Source organism: Camellia sinensis, chromosome 6 (genome assembly GCF_055761805.1).
Source record: "Camellia sinensis isolate YWXY chromosome 6, ASM5576180v1, whole genome shotgun sequence".
Classification (NCBI taxonomy): domain Eukaryota; kingdom Viridiplantae; phylum Streptophyta; class Magnoliopsida; order Ericales; family Theaceae; genus Camellia; species Camellia sinensis.
In genome coordinates, this window is record NC_138966.1 from 123035698 (window position 1) to 123053544 (window position 17847).

Here is a 17847-nt window from a genome sequence, read left to right on the forward strand (position 1 = left end):
AACTCAAGCTAAAAGAGTTGGCCAGGGACCGACACAATAGAGGAAACAACCAAACAAGAAGTCTCAAAATAATCAACAAACAACAAACCTACACACTACAACAAATGAGGACCCCAACTAACAATGCACAATAACAAGCAACAATCATGTAGCAGCAGCAACAGCAAATGATCAAGCACATCTCTGTTTCTCCTCTTCCCCACCCACTCTGATTATAGTTCTGTACAGCATATCTTACATGATGTGTGATGTAGATTTAATGCTAATGGGATATGAATCACACATTATAGAATATTAATTATTTTTCTAAATATGTAATATTTTTGATATTCTCATAGTTAGTGTCCTATTTAATTATATGACAAATTATATCCATATTCCTGATACTAATTCAGGCTATGACAAATTAATGTCCATATGATTAAACTGAAGGCTCAAACTCAGGGTTTATTTGTTAGAAGACTCAAATTCTGAAGTTTTTTTTTTTTGTTTTTTGTCAAGCTATGCTTTTGTAGCTTCAAACAAATTATACCCATATGACAAATTATGCCCAAAAACAGACAAATTATTCCCATGCCATACTCCTTACAAATTATACCCATACTACAATGGAAAAAACATATAATTGAAGTTAAAGTTGACAGGCTATGTTTTTGTTTTTGTTCTTTTTTTGTCAATTTAGTCATTGTAGCTTCAATTGTATAAATAAGTTAAACCATTGAATCTTTCAAGCTGTCAATTTATAGTTCAAGAAACAAAGTACAGGAATTGTGGATATAATTTTTTCCTAATTAATATAAAGGGTCTGGCTTCCTTTTTGGTTGCAGATCTAAATGGGAAGGTATTGTTGGGGCCCATGAGTCCCTTTCAATCATGGGTCTCATTTAGTGATCTAAATCATTCATTTTGTCAGATCTTTCATGTATATCATCAACAAAAACAAAAAAAATATTTTGATTCAATAATTATAGCATGTTTAATTTATTCCATTTGTCTCTAAAAAAAATAAACAAGTGTCTTTTATCTTTTTAAAAATATACCATCTATTTTTTTTATTTATTTTTTATTGTGTGGCTAATGCAATAAATTGAACATACTATAATTATTGGATTGAGCTAATTTTTTGTGTGGATCATATACATGAAGAATCTTATAAAATGAACGATTTAAATTATTGAAAGAAATTCATAATAAGTTCAACGATCTGAACAGTACCATCCAATTTATATCTACACCGAAGGGAAGCAGCCCAATATAAAAGGCCTTTTCTCAAGGTCTAATTTTTTAAGATTTTTTATATGTACAAATGTGATTTGTTTTGTTGTATCATTGAGCTTGCCCTCTTGTAATGTAGCTTGTGAGGTTTGATCTCACAAGCAACATTAGCTTACAGTTATTTGTTTATTTTTTGCTTCATTCATTTACAAATACTTGCTATTTAATTATCAAAATTAGCAAGCATTTTTGTTTATTACAGTATTAATTATCTCATGTTATCTAATTGTAACTAACTGCTAACATATAGACTGTAGTTAGTTAGTTATTTTTTTGTTTCATTCACGATGAAAATTGTTTGAGACCACTAAAACAATGAGCTCTAATAGCTCTAAAAACACTGTGCCCCTAATTGATTTGATGTTTTGCTCTTTGTTTTTTTTTATTTTTTTTATTTTCTGGATTGCCAACTCATTAGAGCTGGCTTAGTGGTCCATTTTTAGTGGAATCTATCACCACTGCATTCACGATTGAGTAGCACTGTACAACACTTTTTAGTATTTAATTATCAAAATTAGTAAGCACCTTTTTAAAAAAAAATACAAATGATCTTGTCTTTTCTCGTTGTTGAAGAATTGTTTTTAACCTTTATAACTTGTCTGTGTATAACTGTCAATTTAATGAAACTATCATGCCCACTCAGATTATAGTCGCTATTCTTTGCAAATTATTGGGTAATTGATTAATCATTAAGTCACTTAATCCGATGTTTAAAGTCTATAAAAAAAAATTAAACATTGTTATCAGGGCGGAGCCAAAGAAGAACCAGGGGCGTCACGTTTCCCCCTCAATTTTGAAGTTTTTTTATTTTTGTTTTGTGATCATATACAAGAAGAACCAGGGGCGTCACGTGCCCCCTCAATTTTGAACTTTTTTTATTTTTGTTTTGTGATCATATACAAGATGTATTTTTTTCTTAACATTTTCTTTGGCTAAGAATCTATTGTATTGTTCACAATAAGTAGTTATTTGATACTTTGGAAGCACTTTTATGTAGTAGTTTAAACCAACAGTGTAGTGTGAAATCTTATGAATTGAATATAATTAACTTATTATTTTTAGGTAGTTGACAAATTACTTAGTGTGATTTGTGATTTCTCATGTTTTGAACATCACATAGGCGATGCCATATGATACTCTAAGACTATTTAATAATTTCCATTCAAAACACGTTATTTATAAGCAATATCATCTCTTTAATATTTTTGTCAAATAAAAATTAAATAGATTTTATAATAATTTGTACTATAAATGATGTGTTTTTATTTTCTCAAATTAGGAATTTTGATCCATAATTTTTTGTGCTAAAATTACAAACTTACATCACCATCCCACACTGAGCTATTATACACTATTATAGAATTTTGATTTGTTCCTATTAATAATGATTTTTAATTTCTTATGCTTAAATTTAGCTCATAAAATTATTATTATCTTAATGTTAATCATGATTGTTTTTAAATAAAAAATTGTAATTAATAAGCGCCCCTTCTAACTTAATTTCCTGGCTCCGCCACTGATTGTTATTGTTGAAAGTCTCATTTTGTTTTTAAAACATGGGATAACATAAAGTCTCATTTTAATATTTAATCTAAACTCTAAAAAAAACTTTAAGGCCATGTTTGTCTAAATTGACTAGATTATATTGAATTGGTGTTTGTAAGATTGTTAGTCATGAGATTATGAATCCATTTGGATTGTGTATCCTATTCTATTTTTGGGATTGATTTAAGATTATGAAAAAAGACTGACAAAATCTTATCAATTTTATAATTTGAGTAATTAGTCTAAACCTCTTCTTAATACGTCATTTTGTGTCTCACCCTTAATCTTGATATTCAATAGTTGCTCATATAAGGATAACAGGTGGACTATTAGTCTAAACTCTAATTTCCTTAACCAAATAAAAGATTCTATAATATATTTTATTGAATTAGATTTTGTTTTTCTAAACAAACATGAGATAAGTGGCTACTGCAAGCAATTGAAGAGAATTGAGCCTCACCACGTCCTCAATTTATGCCAACTTTGTATTGTCAAAAAAAATAAGGGTTAATTACACTAATAGTCCCTATAGTTTGAGATTTGTGTCACTTTGGTCATTGACTTTTCAATTGTGACACATTTAACCCTGAATTTTAAATTTTGTTCCAAATAAGGACTATTGAAAATATCATTAGATTTTTCAAGGGTAAAATCGTTAATTTGATAAAATATAAACTAATTTGATAAAAATAAATGTCAAAAAAATATTTTTATTTTTTTTAAAATTATTTCTATCTACCAATGATAAAATTATGTAAAATTAATAAAAATTACATGATTAATTTTTTAAAATTAATTTTACATGATCATCATCCAAATACATAATAAAAATTAATTTGGTAAAAAAAATAAATAAATGTCTAAAATTGATTTATCAATTTTACATAATTTTATTTTTAGTAGGTAGAAATAATTTTTTCAAATTCAAAAATATTTGTTTGATATTTATTTTTGTCAAATTAATTTATATTTTATCAAATTGACAATTTTACTCTTGAAAAATCTAATTATATATTCAATTGTCCTTATTTGGAACAAGATTCAAAATTCAGGATCAAATTTGTCACAATTGAAAAGTCAGGGATCAAAGTGACACAAGTCTCAAACCATAGGAACTATTTGTGTAATTTGCCTATAAAAACAAACTCAATTCTTATCTATCTAATCATTACTGCTTTGTTTGTTTTAGTAGTTTTTTTTTTTTTTTTTTTTGGGTATAACGAGAAAAAAAATTAACAAAAATAATAATAATTGTTTTTGTCATACTAAGGCTTGGTTTGGCATAATTAAAAAAAGTCAAAAAGTCAAAAAGTCACTATCCTATTTAAGTCACATCATCTTATTTAAGTCACATCACCTCTCTACCACATCACTTCAAACCCAACCCATATCCAACCCATATTTCAAAAAAGTCAAAAAATATACTTATTTAATTTATCACAAACAATACCTAAATTAAAAATGAGTTGATGGAAAATATTTTTCCTTTTCAAAAGTGACAGAAATATTTTTTGGACTAATCTTAGCACGCCGTCACAATTGTCACCCCCACTAAGAATGTCCGTGCCAACTCTTCTCTATAACCACTATCAATGCTATCATGCCTTTATTACCATTATCACTACAACATAACTACCACAACTATTAGCACAAAAAATATTTTTCAAAAATAAGTTCTTACGAAAAGTTATCCAGTGTCACACCAAATATGATCTATATTATTCATTGAAGTGGACAATGGGCCCATACCAATTGTGTGGTTCCCACACCAACGGATGGTATGGATCATCTTTGGGATATTATCACATGTGGCACACAATAATTTTTTCATTTTCTACCTAAGCAAAACACCATTTTTCAAAAACTATATACTTACATCTACAAAGGAATTTGGAGGCTTATGATTATAAATTGAAGAACAAAGCTCTATTGACTGAATGGTGGAGAAGATTAGAGAAGGAAAAAACGCTACATGGAGAGAAGACTGGTGGGTGAGAAGTGTAATGTTGATAACTTGGTATTGCTTCATTGGAATCCTTGGAAGACTACTAGTAAAGTAATGGATTGGTATAAGGGATATGGAATGATATATATCTTGGGTATTGGACTGAATGATGGAATTGTCGTCTGAGAATAGGTTAATTTAGTAATTTTTTGACTATTTGGGTAAAATATGAGCTAAAAAAATTAGTATGTTTGGGATGACTTTTTAACTTTTTACGAAAAGATGTGCAAAAAGTAGAGAGAAAAGAGAATCTTTGACTTTTTGATATGAATTGTTGACTTTTTAACTAATTTAATAACTTTTTGACTTTTTAATTAAAAGATAAGGTTCCCAAACGAGACCTTAACACTAACTAATTTGTGTATCAATATTGAGAATGTCACAATTACTAGATTCTGAACTTGACAAGAATGTTTTCTTTTTGTCCTAAGGTGGCTTGATTTAGGATTTATTTGGTTTAGTTTTTAAATTTTGTTTTTTATTTTATTTTTAGTGAATTTTTTTTTATAATTTACTTTTTAGTCATTTTTTTATTTCTAAAAAGCAAAAAATATTAAAATAAAAAATATATATATTTTATATATATGGTATATTTGGACAGGGTTTACGCTTTATTCCAACGCCTCAGATTCGACTTTTATCACCAACAAAAACTCTTAGGCCATGAATTGCAAAGAAACCCTGTTTTAAAAAGCCACTTATATATACTCTTAAGTGAGATCAATCATTGCAAATAAAAAAAAAAAAAAAAAAATTGATTATTTACTCCCCATTAGAGATTCTTTGTTTAGTTAAACTACTTCTTTCATATTATGGGTTTTTTTATTGTTATTATAATGATTGTTAATGTTAGTTTTACGGATTGCCTTGTTGAATTTTCTTCTATCGTTGATTATTCAATTAAAAAATACAATAAATAAACACACAATTTTTCTTGGCTATGTATAAAAAAAAAATAAATTAATGCAATGGTGATATCACATTATTAGTATCACCGTCTAATAATTTTTTACTATTTATCTTTTTGTGTTTACGTGGCCCCTAAAAAGTAAAAATTGGCCATCCACATGTAAGATTTATTGATATCATAGTATCAATATTACCGTTATACTTAATTGTTACACTTTTTTTTACTCATAGACATTGTGACTGACAGGTATTGAAGTTGTTTTCAAGGCACATGACAGAGGTTTCTTGGGTTAAAATTTAGGACAACTTTCTCGGTAAAATCAAGGATCAGTAGTGGATGTTTCAATATGGAAAATAATAATATTGTTAGCACATAATTAAAATATAGAAGATGTAAAGTAGATGTATTTTTGTACATTGTGTGGTATGAATTATATTTAAAATAAATTTCAGTTGTATAATATATATATATATATATATATTTTGTGTGTGCATGTTTTAACGTTTTAAAGCAATGCGATCTTTGAACCTGAAAGATATCAGAAGCAAGGAATAAGATGCTTCATTTCAAGTTCTGGAATCTCCTTTGTATTGTGTTTGGTTGGGAGATTTAGAGTTGGTTGGGAGATTTAGGAAGAAATTTGAAAAAAAAAATGAAAAAAAGTGTATAACTATATATTTTATTCACATTTTACTTACTTTTTGTCTTTTCATTTCCTAATTCTTTTCCATATCTCTCAATCAAACACAACATCAAACAAACGTTAGTGCTCCCATTCTGCATTCCTCTGGTCTCGTCTTTCTTCTGTTTACGTTTATGTTTATGTTTAATCAAGAACCGATCCTGAATGGGCTGTTTAAACCCACCTAAGAGCGTTAAGTTAGGATATGTGCAATTACCTCCTAGCCTCATATGTCTATTAAATAGAAGATCAAGACTTAAATCTAAAACTTCCTGGATACAATCTAGACGAGAATTTCCATTTTCTTTTGGTTTCACACGTGCGATCATTTGCTTTTGTTTTGTGTTGGTACCTTGCCAACTGTGTTGGGTTTGTAGTAGGCTGCCTATGGGGGTAATCCTCCATGGATCGCTCTTGCTGCTCCCTCTTTTTGCTACTGTGTCTCTCTTCTTTATGGATTAGGATCCTCTCCGGCCATAGTTTCCTCCAGCAGTGTCCTGCACTTTGTCCCAGATGAAGACACGTGGAGAAGAGTTGATCCAATGGACTGAAATGAGCCAAATAGTGCAGATGATAAGAACAAATTGAAACGGTACCGTTTTCGGAAAAACTTTTTTTGACTAACGGTGGCAATGGCAAACGGAGTGAATTTTTTGTTTTTCTTTATGACTAAGGACGAATCTCACCATTTGATATGTATGTTCTTTATGATTAATTTTGTGTCATTATACTTGTTGATATCTCTCTATCGTATAACAAAATAAAACTAAATCTATAATGACAAAAGGAAAAGATATTATACTTAAAATTTGATGTGTCCAATCAAAATAATGCTATACATAAAATATAAAAATTGTAAGAGTAATTTTCTATATAATCTCATGAAAAAGAAAAACATAAGTGTGTAAAAGATTTTCACTCAATAAGACAGATGTGAAACAAAAAGATGGATCCCACAACTGTATCTTATTTTGTGAAAATTTTATGAATTACTAATATAATTGTAATCACATATCTCATCATATTTTATTACTTCCATACACAAGAAAATAAAAGTCACATTAAAAAATACACATATGATCCACTCACTCCTACTTATTAGGTTAGATGTAAGAAAATGCAGTAAAAAATAGACTATGTATAGTTTTTTTTTTATGTCAAATATTCAGTTAAATGATTTTAATTTCCATTTCAAGATTATAATAATGTAATTTGCGTCAAGAAAGCGACATGTTTGGGTTAAGAAAGTGACATGCTCTGTCATGTCTAGCGGAAGGAAATGGTAAGGTGGTTTTTTCACTTTCATGCATTCTACAAAGTATGTATTTTTCACAACACATGCACTATAAATACAAGACAAGAAGCAAGCAATAGACAGTCTTGAATTGCCCACAGAGAGAGAGAGAGAGAGAGAGAGAGAGAGAGAGAGAGAGATGGCAAGCCTTCAACAACAACAAGGTAATGGGGGAAGCAACCGAATTGGAGGAAGCAATCGCATCGCGGCCATTGATGTGGAGCTGAAGACTCCTAGTCCAACCCACCAAGACTTTGATAATCATGATCAAGAATTTGATCAAAAGCATTACCAGGTATCCTCTCTAGCTCTCTCTCATCTTTTTTACTTCATCTTTTAATATTTCTATAGTTTTGTGTTTTGCCTAACGGAAAACATCGTCGATTTTGTTTTGTTTTGTTTTGTTTTTTTGTTCGATTCATGATTAGAAACCTGGATGGAAAAAGTTTATGTCCTTTGTTGGCCCTGGTTTCCTCGTCTCATTGGCTTACATTGACCCTGGAAACCGTAACTCTCCCTCTCTCTTCACCTCTCTCTCACGTATCAGCTGATAGATATGGGGATTTTAAATTTCTAATACTCATATTTATCGATATATTTGAAATCATGATATTTGGTCATTAACTTCACAATTTCTTGTGTCGTGTCACAGTGGAAACTGATTTGCAAGCAGGAGCTAATCATAGATTTGAGGTAAATTATCTCATAAAAATACAAGAAAATTATTATTTATTTTAGAAAAAAAATCCCATTTTAATGTTTCTTTTATTGTTTTCATTTGATACCTTCAGCTACTTTGGGTTGTACTTATCGGAATGATCTTCGCTCTCATAATTCAGTCGCTCGCTGCAAATCTTGGTGTAAGCACCGGTAAGTTGCAAAAAAATTATTTTTTCAATCTAAGAAAGAAAAAAAAACAATTGCGGAGATATTTACAGAGCGGCATCTCAAGTACTTCTGTTGTTCTTTTTGGTTTTGGTTTTGGTTTTGGTTTTTGATTTTGCAGGAAAACACTTATCAGAATTATGCAAGGCTGAGTACCCAAAATTTGTGAAGTATTGCTTATGGTTTCTGGCGGAGATTGCTGTCATAGCAGCAGACATTCCTGAAGGTAAGTCCTTTAAATTGTCCACTGAAAATTAAGTATTAGTTTAGCTTCTTTTCTTTTAGTGTATTTTTTTATTTTTAGTAATTTTTTTCAATTTTGAGACAAATTATTTTAATTTTATGTCTGTCTAGATTAGACAATCCTAAAAGTTTTAGAATTTTGTATTTTCTTTTGAAACAAAAAAGCACAAAAAAAAAAAAAAAAAAGCTTTTCAGCAAAATTTGGCTTATTTTCATCTTTAGTAAATTTTGTTTTTTTCAAAAAAAAAAAAATGCTATTTTGTTTTTAAGATGGTCTAATTTCAGTAGACCTAAAAAGTGAATAATTATAACCCAAAATAAATTTAAAAAATCAGTAAAAACAAAATTAAGTTATTCGTTAAGGCAAATGAAGTCTATATATATATATATATATGCATGCAATAGATATACATTTTTTTTGATTAGTAAAAGAAAAGAACCTTTATTAATCTCTCTCTCTCTCTCTCTCCAAAACCTCCGCCCCAGGCCTCTTTTTTGGGCCGGCCGGCCGCCGCCTTTGGCCATGGTGGTCGGCTGGCCTAGCTTGTTCTTCTTCCTGTGTTTGCTTGTTAGCTTTTTCCTTCAATAAACTTGATTCTCCCATTTTTCCCACCTAGGTGTGTATGTGTTGCTGCAGTAGAATTTGTTTTGGTGTTTCGGGGTCCGGTTTAACTGTTTTATCATTCATTCGTGCGCTCTTTTGCGAGTAGGAGTTTGAGGGATGAACTCTGATTCAGATTTGGTGGGGATGTATTGATGCTTTGTTTGGGCGGAACTTGGGTGTCATAGTCGATCCAGATCTGTCTGGTTTTTCATTCGAGCGCTCCTATCGAGTGAGAGTTTGAGGGGTGAACTTATTCCTAATGTTTAGAGGTGTCCCGGCGGTGCATGGGTCTGCAGTGAGAGTTGGTCGGTGCATGGGTCTGCAGTGGGTGTATAGAGGTGTCCCGGCGGTGCATGGGTCTGCAGTGGTCGTTGGTCGGTGCATGGGGCTGCAGTGGGTGTGAACAAGAAGAGAGGTGTAAGAAGAAGTCCTGGTGGGAGTTGATCTGTGGGTGAGTTTAGTGGTGGCAGTGGGTGTTGTTCTATTTTCGGCAGCTAATGTTGGAGCTGTAATGCCAAGTTTCAGCAGGGGAGTTGAAGCAGCTTGGAGTCTTCTCGAGTTGCAGCAGGGGAGTTGCAGCATGGGAGTGGTTGCTTGTGGCGTGGGCAGCAGCGAAGCATCTTCAAGTTTTTTCCCGGTGTTGGCTATGGAGCCTTCTCAGTCCGGTTAATAGCTTAGGTGTGGCTGGTGTAGGACTTGCGGCATGGGTGGCAGCGCAGGCTTTGGGTGTTGGGAGTTGCATCATCTTAGGGGTGGCATGGGCAGCAGAGTAGGCGTGGGTGATGAAGCTTTGGGAGTTGTAGCTGCAGAGGTGTGGGTCTTGGCAGAGTGGGTTTGTGATTAGACTTTAGTTTGGGTGGTTCGGGCAGTTTGGGTGTTGGTTTAGTTAATTTGGTTTGTTTTGGGTGTTCTGGCAGGTTGATTATGTGAGAATTTTTGTATTTTATTTTCTAGTTAAGTTCTTCTTAATTTTTTTTGTTTAAAAAATCGAGAGGCTAAGCGATTGGTTGTATGGATGCGAGTAGCAGTAGTAGGGGTATTTTTATACTTTTTGAATCTCTCTCAATACATGTCATCTTCTTATACTTTTAATTTCATGCTGTTTAAATGAAAATTTTCTTTAATGATCAAAAAAAAAAAAAAAAACCTTTATTAATGAAAATTGAGATATTACATCATTAAAGAAAAACGAATAAGTACAGAAAGTATCATAGTGATACAAAGTGATCCCAACTAGTTTGCTACCGAAATGTACGCACAATCACTTACTAGCACACCATAGCCCATTGTTGGTGTTGTTTGTCTTTTTTGTGCTTTTTTTTTTTTTTTTTTTTTTCCTTCCTTGGTTGTTTTGATTGGTTTTTCACCGATCTTGGATCAAGTGCCAACATATGATTGTGTTTTATTTGCAGTGCCAACTTAATTGAGATTGTTTAGATTTGCTATGATACTCTGTGAGGTTCTCTGTTTGTTGATGTTCACTCTTGTTTGTATCTTGATCTTTTCATCAATAAAGCTTTATTTTGTTGATAAATAAAAAAAAAAAAAAATTGATGAGAAAAGACTTTTTTTTTTCTTCTTTTTAATCAACAAAAATTTTATGAAGGCTTATTAAGAGACCATCACATCATATTTTATTCAGTAAGCTTAAGATAACAAAAAAAAAATTCAGAAATTAATGGTGTATTTTTTAAATTGTTGTTGTGGGCCACTTTTTTGAGTGAATCTTAGCTGCAGATTTAAAATTTAAGGTTTTTTTTTTTTGTTGCTGAATTCTTATAATATTATTGTATTTGAATTTTTGTGATGCTTAATTTTGTGGCAGTGATTGGGACAGCCTTTGCCCTGAATATACTATTCCATATTCCAGTGTGGGCTGGAGTTCTCATCACTGGTTTGAGCACGCTCCTACTTCTTGGCTTGCAAAAATATGGGGTAATTATAAATTATTATAATCTTACATTTGTCACTTTTTAAAAAAAAAAAAATTATAGTGAACCTAAAATATCAAAAAGATGGATAGAAAATACATATAGAAAATTAGTAAATGGTCTAATAAATTCATTCTAACTTAGAATAAATCCATATTGCACATTGATTTTTACTTATGGATGTTTTAGGAACTAGTTATTTTAGTTGATTTTTTAATTTTTTATAAAAAAATATATAAAAAGTAAAGATAAGAATTAACTTTTTGACTATTTTATGTGATTCTCAAACTAGTCCTAGTATTTTTTTCTTGGCACGTAGTATATTGAAAGACATTAACATTTGACTTTTTAAAAAAAAAATATATTCACTATAAGAAATTATACTTTCATCGATTAAACTTTTAGTTGCAAAAAGGTTGTTTTTAGTCGGTAGAAGCATTCTGCAACAAAAAATTTTGGTCGCTAACGTCCAGGTATTGCTCAAACTGGAATTGGTTGGGCTCCTATTTTTTCAAATGATGAAACTATGTTACTTAAGAGAGTTGAACATAGAATCACATCTATGCCACATTCAACCTTTATTTGTTTTAGGAAAAGATATATATGTATATATCTTTATTACATTTTCTTCCAAACATTACATATAATTAATATATATTACAAATAATAAATATAATTATGTTTATGTAATTATAAATTTATCTTAAAATTTAAAATAATTATAACATCGCAAGTGAAAAACTGACTAACAAATTTAGTCGCCAAAAATATTAATTATTTTTCTTGACCAATCACTTGGCCACCATATAATAGTATAGGCATGCTAACCATCAAAACGACATCGTTTTGATATCTGCGACCAAAATTCATTAGTCGCTAAAAATTTTTTGACTCCCATTTTTTTTCACCTTCCCGCTTCTAATTTTTTAGAGCAATATTTCAAATTAGTCGCACAACACAACATTTCTACAATTAAATCACATTAATTGTGGAGAATAAAAAAAAATTGCCACTATTTTTTTTTTTTTTGGTTAGTAAATGTGTTTTCCCTACAACAGGTTTTGGTAGGCTATTTGTCCCATTATGCGTCCAACAAGCAAAATGACGTCGTTTTGCTAACTGTGACTAACTTTCATTAGTTGCCAAAAGTTTAATGTCTCCCACCCACTTTTTCACCCTCCCGCCTCTATTTTTGCCAACTAATATTTCAAATTAGTCATGCAAAATAACATATCTACAACTAAATCACATTAATGAGCATAAACCACTACAAGAAAAAGCACATTTGGCGATTAAATTTATAGTCGCCAAAAGTCTATTTTTAGTCGTCAAAAGTCGACTTTTTAGTTTCCCCGACTAAATTTTTCAGTTGCTGGTTTTGTCGCAAAAACACGGTCGGGGAAGGTATTGGCGACTAAAAAAGTTTTAGTAGGCAAAAAACAAATTTTTAGCGACCAAAATTTTGGTCGCTAATAGTGAATTACACTTTTTAAAATTATACATTTAGCGACTAATCTTTTTGTCGCCAATAGTCAATGAATCGCCGACCAATCCATTTAGTCACCAAAAAAACACTTTTGGCGACCAATAATTTTAGTCACCAAAGGTTATTCCGTGAAAAAAAAGAAAAAAAAAAAGCTAATTTTTCCGCTTTTTCTGAGATTCAAACCACCAACCTCCCACATTCTAAACCTTTAGCAACACACTCTTTCCACTACGCCACTACAACACCACATGAATATATACACAACATATATTATTTTTATAGTATATTGACCCATATTAATACAAAACTATATATATAAACATAATTATTTTTATTCAATATAATTTATGTAAAAAATAAATTATTAACTAAAAAACAAATGAGACCACTTTTGGCGACTAAATCTATTTTTTAGTCGCCAGTTCTATAGTTTGGCTACTAATTATATTTTAGTCGCTAAAAAAATTCATTCCCGCTTAAAAAAAACCACGTTTGGAGACTAAACTGATTTTTAGTCCCCAAAACCTTCACTTTTAGCAACTAAACTAAATTTTAGTCGCCAATTGTACACTTTTAGCCACTAAATTTTTTTTTGTAGCAAAAAACCTTCACTTTTGGCTACAAAATTTATTTTTGTCGGTAAAACACGTATAATCGGCGACCAAACTATTTTTCAGTCGCCAAAACCTATACTTTTTGCTACTAAATGTTTTCAGTCGCCAAAAACCTTCACTTTTGGCTACTAAAATTTTTTTAGTCCCTAAAACCCATATAATCGGCGACTAAACTGATTTTTAGTCGCCAATAACTATACATTTGGCTATTAAACTGTTTTAGTCGCCAAAAGTCTTCACTTTTGGCTACTAATTCCATTTTAGTCGCCAATTCTGCTATTTTCAGCGACGAAAATTCTATTTGTAGTCGCCAATTCTGCTCTTTCTTGTAGTGAACTTTTGGCTACCAATTTTTTTTTAGTCAGCAAATTTGATATTTTCGTGACTAAAATTTATTTAGTTGGCAAAAATGTAATTTCTTATAGTGATTCTTCCTTCTTTTTTTTCCTCTTTTAAATTTTCTTTTTTAATGTTCTTATTTTGTCGATGCATGCCATAAACCTTGTACACGTAGTCCAGCTATATAACCATATACATATTGTGGGTAATGCTATGGGTACCATAGACAAGTTATGTTAATTGTGAGTTTGATTATTACAAATGATATAACTCAATATTATGGGATTCATGTATATATATATATATAAATAATAATAATAAAAGAATTGAGTTGTAACCAAACATCATATGAGGTATAATCAAACAACTTTTGGATCATAACTAAAGACACAAGGATCGTAACCAAAGGTGTATATGGTAGAATTTCCCATATTTTGCATATGTTTTTTTTGTTATATAAATTTCAGTAATCTATTTGTTATATATTATATGTTGTCGCTATGAGATACCTTACAAATGTTCTGATGGATTCTTTGATCGGCTATTGTCTTTTCTATACATGTTTTGCTCTGATGTTAGATAAAAAGAGGATTGTCTATTGCAACTGCAATTGAAATTTTCTATTATTAAAATCTTAATTTTGCTTTTTAAACTCAATTAAGTTTAGGCCTGTTAATAGTGACCCAAAAAATTCCATATAATATTTGAAAAATCCAATTAATATTTAACTTTGACAATGAAATATATGAAATGGTAGTGCAATTGTTACAATTTTTTGATGCAGCATTCCATTTAGCAAATCCTGTTTGATTCCCAGTAAAGAGCAAGAAAATGTATGTAAAACTACAAAACATGCATAAACAAGATACTCAACTACTCAAAATTTGCAAATATGATGAATCAAAAAAAAAAAAAAAAAATTCTAACTTTTTTTTTTTTTTATAACTCTAATTATGTGTAGGTGAGGAAGCTGGAGATGTTGATAGCGGTGTTGGTCTTCATTATGGCTGCATGTTTCTTCGGGGAAATGAGTTATGTAAAACCTCCAGCAAAAGATCTGCTTAAGGGAATGTTTATCCCTAAGCTCAAGGGCAATGGCGCCACTGGGGATGCCATCGCTTTACTTGGGGCCTTAGTTATGCCGTATGCTCATATTCGATCTCATCTTTTTATATAACACATTTCTTGATCTAATATTAAATTCCCATCAATGTTTTGATTAACCAATGGTTTCTTCTTCTTCTTTCTTCGTCTTTAATCTTTTGGATTCACATTAAGTTTGTCATTTCTCTTATAATTTCTTAACAGGCATAACCTTTTTCTGCACTCAGCTCTCGTACTCTCTAGAAAGATACCAAATTCTGTCCGAGGCATAAACGTAAGCCAACAATATATATCCACCATACTTAACATATATTTTTGTGTGTGCATATGTGAATAAATATATGTGTGTGTGTACAATCAAATTGAAAACAGTTTATGAGAGAATTTACTCAATGATAAACACACAAAAAAAGTAAAATCAAAAACGAAGTTATGGATGTTAGATGATTATTAATTTATACAATCACATAGAATAAAATAAAAACAATCGATAAGTCTACATCAATCTATGCAAAATAAATAATTTCAATTTATACTTATTCTCAAATCGATGTGTCTAAATCCCAATTACCTATTAGGATTCAATTACATGAATAAAATACCATTTTCCTAATACAAAGTTCTCAAGCGCAAATTGTTTAATGTATCTATGACTAATATTCTCATCTTTAATCTCTTTTGTTTTTCAGGATGCATGTCGATTCTTCTTGATAGAGAGTAGTTTTGCTTTGCTTGTAGCATTCTTAATCAATGTTTCTATAGTCTCGGTATCAGCAACTGTTTGTTCGGCAAAGAACATCTCAAATGACAACTTAAATCGATGCAGTGATCTTAATCTCAACTCTGCTCCTTTTCTTCTCAAGGTCTAAATCACTATTTAATTACCTCTTAAAAATATAATTATATTTTACAACATATATATATATATATATACATATATAAAATAAAATAAAAAAGAAGAAGAAGAAAAAAAAAACTGATTATGTTATTAAGCACAAAATTCATCTAAAACATTTCATTTTGCAGAATATGCTCGGAAAATCAAGCTCCATCATTTATGCCGTTGCATTATTAGCCTCAGGGCAAAGTTCCACAATTACAGGCACTTATGCTGGACAATTTATCATGCAGGTGGCGAACAAATTATTACGATAGATTTTTTACTTTAATTTTCATGCAATTGAATTTAATTTGAGCTAAGTGGTGCAATTTTTAGGGCTTTTTGGATCTTAAGATGAGAAAATGGTTGAGGAACCTAATGACGAGGACCATTGCCATCACACCTAGTCTCATTGTCTCAATTATCGGTGGATCTTCTGGAGCTGGTCGACTCATCATCATCGCATCAGTTCGCCATCCATTGAACACTCTTTCAAATTTATATTTAACCAATAATTCAACTAAAATAAGTACATAATTTTTTTTGTGTTAATTGATTTTGCAGATGGTACTATCTTTTGAACTTCCATTTGCTCTCATCCCACTCCTTAAATTCAGTAGTAGTACCACCAAGATGGGACCTCACAAGAACTCAATATATGTGAGTTGTTATATTATTTTTATTTCTTGCTTTTTTATTTTTTTATTTATGAGAATTGTTAGTAGTTATTAGTTAGTTAGAGTTTAAATAACATTATTTGGTAAAACAAGATTATAAAACAAACAAACAAACAAAAAGGGTATTAAAAAAAAAAGCTCTCTTTTCTTTCTTAATTTATCCAAAGAAGATAAGAAGAAGACGCATTTCCTTGCCGGCTCAATTGTTATAGTTTATGAAATATTTTATTTTAGAAAAATTATCATCCAGTGTTATTTTTAAAAAATTATTACAAATTGATGAAAAACTTTAAAAATTTAATTATTAATATTTATAAAATTTATCACTGATCTGCAATTGTTTTTGTAAATATACACTGAATTAAATTTTTTCCTTTTATTTTTGGCTATCGTCTTTAATGTAATCCATTGATTTATGAATGCAGATTATTATCGTGTCATGGATTTTAGGTCTGGGAATCATTGGCATAAACATCTATTACTTGAGCACAGGCTTCATCGGATGGATCATTCACAACAATTTACCCAAAGTTGCAAATGTGTTCATTGGAATACTAGTGTTTCCGCTCATGGTTATCTATATCATCGCAGTTATATACTTGATGGTTCGTAAAGACACTGTCATAACATTCAACGAGTCACCAAAACTTGAACCTAATGCCCAGACAAGTATAGAGGACGGGCACGCCAACTTTGAGGCTATGCCCGTGCCAGACCAGGTTCCGTATAGAGAGGATTTGGCTGATATCCCATTACCTGATTAGGGATTTTCGGTCACGGTGAGCTTACAATTAAATAGCTAACTTAGCTCAATGATGTATGTTGCAGCATTTTTAGATTGAGAATATGGAGATTTGTATCTCTTAATCTAAAAGAAATGGAGAGAGGGGGTTCTCAATTTGTATCTGGGAATGATTGTATGTTTAATACTATTGAACCTTTTATGTATCAATCATGTTTAGGGTTTTCGGTCACAGTCTGAACTTATAATTAAATAGCTAACATGGCTCAATGATGTATGTTGCAACATTTTTAGATTGAGAATATGGAGATTTGTGTCTCTTAATCTAAAAAAAATGGAGAGAGAGGATTCTCAATTTGTATCTGAGAATGATCGTATGTTTAATATATATTATTGAACATTTTATGTATCAATCATATTTAGGGGTTTTCGGTCATGGTGTAAGCTTACAATTAAATAGTTAACATGGCTCAATGATGTATTGCAGCATTTTTAGATTGAGAATATGGAGATTTCTATCTTTTATTCTTAAAAAAAATAGAGAGAGGGGGTTCTCAATTTGTATCTGAGAATGATTGTATATTTAATATTATTGAACATTTTATGTATCAATCATATTTAGGGGTTTTCG

General features: G+C 30.7%; 1 protein-coding gene across 1 annotated transcript; it reads left to right on the forward strand.

Annotated features, from left to right (window-relative positions):
• The first annotated feature begins 7685 nt into the window (after window positions 1–7685).
• Window positions 7686–17448, forward strand: LOC114288449 (metal transporter Nramp7.2). The gene is made up of 13 exons (XM_028231954.2): window positions 7686–8006; window positions 8140–8218; window positions 8364–8404; window positions 8503–8581; window positions 8718–8822; window positions 11269–11378; window positions 14775–14956; window positions 15122–15191; window positions 15607–15780; window positions 15944–16048; window positions 16134–16265; window positions 16362–16457; window positions 16900–17448. Exons 1-13 carry the CDS (start codon window positions 7851–7853, stop codon window positions 17236–17238), a joined length of 1668 nt encoding a protein of 555 aa, XP_028087755.2. The 5' UTR covers window positions 7686–7850; the 3' UTR covers window positions 17239–17448.
• Window positions 17449–17847: the final 399 nt, after the last annotated feature.